This window comes from Ptiloglossa arizonensis, chromosome 5 (assembly GCF_051014685.1).
Source record: "Ptiloglossa arizonensis isolate GNS036 chromosome 5, iyPtiAriz1_principal, whole genome shotgun sequence".
NCBI classification, from domain to species: Eukaryota; Metazoa; Arthropoda; class Insecta; order Hymenoptera; family Colletidae; genus Ptiloglossa; species Ptiloglossa arizonensis.
Window position 1 is genome coordinate 11041172 of NC_135052.1, and position 4789 is coordinate 11045960.

Consider the following 4789-nt stretch of genomic DNA (forward strand, 5'->3'; position numbering starts at 1 on the left):
AAGATAAATCGTGATCGGTTTCAGGCAACATTCACCGAACTCGATCACCGCAGAGCAGTACGCGATACTTGTACCGTGTTGTTGCCGCGATTAAGAACGTACCGGTAATTCAAGCTCAAAATTCCTAAGGTCGTGTTTATTTTCAAACACGGTCTAAGCACGTATACACGCGACATCGAGAAACACGTACACGTGACATCGAACGGTACGGGTAGATCCTACACGGGGGAAGGAGAACACCGAAAATTTTCGGTTAGTCGCCGGTTGACGTTGTAACGGTCTTCGACCATCGAACGAACGTTCAGATACCAGTGACGTCGACGCAAGAACTACGAAAAACTCCAAAGAAGCCGCAACGTACCGATTCAACGAAACGCAAGAGGGCAAAGGTATGGCACTGACGATAGCGTTACCGCTCTCCGGTCTGGAGCCGGATCAGTTCTCCGCGTTGGGCTCGAGACTCTTCTACGAACACGGTTTCCGAACTTTGACCGGTTGCGGACCGATCTCGCCGAGCACGGCCAGCGAATCGAGCGGAGTCAGCAGCCTGGTACCCTCCATCGAATCGACGACACCGGAACAAACTCCGGCCTCTTCCAGACCGAGCACACCGGCCGAGGAACCGCCTTGCAAGAAGCAAGAAAAGGTACAGACCGTTCACTCTCCGACCGAATTCCAAACGACGAGTACCAACGAATCGTTGCTTACAGCCGAACGAGCCGCTCCGTGTTTATTACAACGAACGGGACATATTGAACTTGGGAGCGAACATCAGGGAACCGTTCTGGCAAATGAGAATACCGATGATGCCCCGCTACGATTTCAAGAGCTTCATGGAGAATCGGTCCGTGTATTATCGACTGGGTGAATACGGCCTGACCGAGGAGTACCCGACGGTGAGCAAATACTCTCGAGAGATCGAGAGAGAGACACTCCCGTGAATTTACAACGCGTTTCCAAGGACAAAGTCGATTATTTATTGTCGTGACGTTCGATATCGAGGGACGATTTTCGACGCGTTCGAAGACCCTAGAAATCGCGAACCACGTAATCGTACGTACGATTCAACGATTGGAAACCGTCGTGGTTCAGTACCGTGAACGATCGCGGTTGTCTCGATGCGCGAAATTGTTCCACAGAATTTGAAACGCGTGTTCGTCTTCCCGGCAAAATTCGACGAACTTGGTCCACGAGAACGTTTCTTCGTCGTTCATTCGTTGCCGCGCGCAACGTCTCGTTCGTTTCGAGGTCTGCGATCGTCCGTCAGCATTCCTGAGCTTCGCCCGAAACAGTCCATGCTCGTTCTCGAACTCGTTATCGCTCGAAATTGATACAACACCGGCAAAGAGACGATCAGACCGGCGGTCCAGTATTTCACGAGTCTCAACCTTCTTCGCCAATGTTCCCCGTAACGAAATTGCGCGATACTGGCACTGACGGTGGATAATTTGCTCGTGACGATCGACGATGGTATTTGGTTCAGAACGGACAGCACTCGAACGTCTCTGATGCTCTGCAGATCGAGAAAATCACACGCGACACTTACGAGAGAACTCGACTCGAGATTTTTCCGTATTTTCGTCGGTTTTCTTCTTCGAGGGGGGTACGAAAAAATCGAATCAATCGACCAATGAACATTTACGTATCGAAAACCGGTCTCGAGTACCGAGAGTAAAAGAGAAGGTAGAACGGAGAAAAAAAATTGTTCGATCCGACTTTGGAATGATTGGTTGTATCGTAGTCCGAACAAGGTCGCGTCTTACGCGTTAAGGGCACCGTTAACACGGGGCGACTATTTTTCTTTTTCTTCTTCTTTCTCGATACGTAAATATTTACCACTCGCTTTAAGAGAATGTTTCTAGTCGTTTACTTTTGGAAATTTATTCCTGAAGTCCGTCATCCGGACGATCTTGATCTTGTCGTGAACCTCGCGGTATCGTGCCGTCAAGAAGTTTTGCATGGTAAATTCCGTCGTACTTTTAGAGAAAGAGCTACCGAATGAACGTTTTTGAACCGTGGGGATTCGATCGGTCCTCTTCGTTTGCGTTACGATCGCGCCATGTTCCCCGACTCGGAAAAATTACGAACAAAACAAGACACGGGACAGATTCACGTCGAACCGTGCGCAACTTTAGTAAACGTGGACAAATAGGATCGCGATACCTGGAACGAAATTTTTTCCCCGTTTTCTTTTCACGTTACAGAGGAATTGCAAAGACTGCGGCTTCAGCGAACCATCGCCGTACCTGTTTTAACGTCATCGACAAGGACCAAAAACTTTATCGCGAGACTGTGATAAACACCAGACAAGCGGCAGCCGGCTCGAAACGAGTCCAAGTGGACGAAACCAGGAGGAGGGTGATCAACCACGAGAGGCGCGCGAAATTTCGAATCCGTACTAACAGATAGTAGACAACATGCATATATATATATACATATCTATATACGTATCTATACATATATACATATAGAACCCACGTGCACGTAGATCGATACGATTAATTTATACACGCGGTACTTCTCCGCGCGCCGATATCGCGCCGGATGATCGATCGTCGGACAGAATCGACGCGGATTCGTTTCGAATAATTTTTCCAACATTTTTCTTCTCTCGCGGCGCAACGTTTTTCGTTAATTGCACTTGGACGATTTTCGTACGCGAACGAACGTTACAGCGACGCGTTTGTCCGACGATCGCACGATCGTTGTCGATTATACCTCGTAGCCGGTTACGGGCCGCGAACATCACATTTTCTTCGGCGAGCGAGTTTCTCGAATTCTGAAATGCTTTCGTTTAGCCTTTTACGCGCACGCGTTCAAGAATATTTGCTATGCAGTCCGTGCATACGCAGCGATTCTCGTCCGAGTAGGCCGGAAAACGCTTTTCCGGGCATCTATATTTGTTGAACTAGTTTTAAGAGCGCGCTCATCGAGCGATTCGAAGAGCAATTTCTATTTCTTTCCGTGTAAGAATTTCACCGAACGTACGGGTCAGGTATCGTTACGCCTATACGTTGCAAAGGATTTGTCATTTGGTAGGGACACGTTGCGAGGAGAGTCTTCGAACCGAATACGAGTGTTTCGAACGTCGCGCGATTCCGCGAGATTTTAGAGAACCGATGCAATTCAGAGACGAACGAATCGCTCGATGGGAATCGCGCGTTCCACACTTTTTACGAGCTTTATCGACGCCAAAGTGTATCGAACGCCTTTCTCCGTCGATAATGATCCATTAATCGACGTTAAGCTGGTAATTCCAGCTGTGAATTCCTTCGTTCCTTTTCTCTTCTTTTTTTTTTTCTTTTCTTTTGCGCGCGCGCGCGAGCAGAATTATTCACAGCCATTCCATTAAATACACCGCTTTGTGCGCAACGATGTAGCGACCCATTATAATATTACGAACAATCGACTGGTGCGCTATAATTATAATTGGCATATACATTTTCACGATAAATGTAATGTGCGCTCGCAGAGTATTGTAATAATCGTACCGAAGCCATTTCGCTAGAGTCTTTACTGACCATTGTTTATAAGCGGGTAATAAACAATATTTTACAACGGGGCTCCGCGTTACGCTCAATTATTTCACTGATCCCCATTAAGCATAGGATTTTCATTCATCACCATAACGATCAAGGAAACGTTGCGATTCAACGCGAACGCGACTCCTGCGTAGCATTTATGCATCTCCGCGATCCATACACGTGTCGATGAACTTTCAATTGTTCGTTGTTCGGGTGTTACGGGAAAATGCATAGAAAAATTCACCAGATTTCCATATATATTTCTTTCTTTCTTTTTACGAAAACAACCGGCCAAAGGTGTTTCACTCGTCTCACGGTGATACGAAATTGATCGAAACACAGATGAAACAGTAGTTTTCAGTCTACTCGATAACTACGCGAGATTTGTAGCTTCTACATCCGTTGCAGGTAAACGATTAATACGATCCAAAATTATTCGTCGAACTCCGTATAATTTCTAGCTTCTTTTCCATTTTGAAAAGAATTCGTCGCTGATTTTTTACGATCTTGCCAACATTAAACGTGGTACACCGTACGCGATTCATATTTCATACTTGGATCGTTTATTTAAAATTTTTCAAACCCCTCTTCAAGTTCTCTCCGATATTGTATTCGATCCAGAAACAACCTTACATTCTAGTTGAAATTTGTACAATGTACGATATTGCAAATGCACTTTATCGGCCATAATTTGGACACATCGTTTATAGTGTACACCTACGTAAGAAAATAACGAGAATCGATAATCGTTTATGACGCGCTATCGATATTCTCTGTCCGGGAAAACTTCGTGTGTAGAGTACGGACAGAACTTTCCGGTAGACCTAATAGAATTGCAAGTTTTGGAATTTGAACCGTTATACCGCGTGAAACACAGTACGTTCACCGATAAATTTGCATTCATCCGTGTTACATTTAATTTAACATTATTGACTTATTGTAATATTGCGAACGAAGTCATCAATATTGAACGTGTTGTTTACTCCCGATTCGGATGTAAACAAGCGTGTATTTCAACGCTATTTCAGAAGCTGAACAAGTGTCTCGAATATCATCGATTCGCAAGATACTTGCTGTTTTTAACGAAATTGGCATTAAAATTCAATTATGAATTTTTATCCACCGTTGCGTAATATAATTACACGTGCGCGACACAGTTATGTATTTAATGTTAGCTGTACAGAAAATGAGTAGTTTAATAATTCAGTTATTTTAATTAGTTCGAACCGTACTGGAAATATTGCAATTCGCAAACGTTACGGAAC

At 45.0% G+C, this 4789-nt stretch overlaps 1 protein-coding gene across 1 annotated transcript; it reads left to right on the top strand.

The window, feature by feature from the left end:
- The first annotated feature begins 391 nt into the window (after positions 1 to 391).
- LOC143147467 (uncharacterized) lies at positions 392 to 2255 on the top strand. The gene is made up of 3 exons (XM_076312713.1): positions 392 to 655; positions 711 to 896; positions 2205 to 2255. The coding sequence occupies exons 1-3, from the start codon at positions 392 to 394 to the stop codon at positions 2253 to 2255; spliced, it is 501 nt and encodes a 166-aa protein (XP_076168828.1).
- Positions 2256 to 4789: the final 2534 nt, after the last annotated feature.

Bases quoted from the DNA above. Each gene is read 5' to 3' on its own strand.
- LOC143147467 (XM_076312713.1), top strand. From the start codon at position 392: ATGGCACTGACGATAGCGTTACCGCTCTCCGGTCTGGAGCCGGATCAG. The intron at 656-710 runs GTTCACTCTCCG...CGTTGCTTACAG, and splicing joins AGCAAGAAAAGGTACAGACC to CCGAACGAGCCGCTCCGTGT. The intron at 897-2,204 runs GTGAGCAAATAC...TTCACGTTACAG, and splicing joins TGACCGAGGAGTACCCGACG to AGGAATTGCAAAGACTGCGG.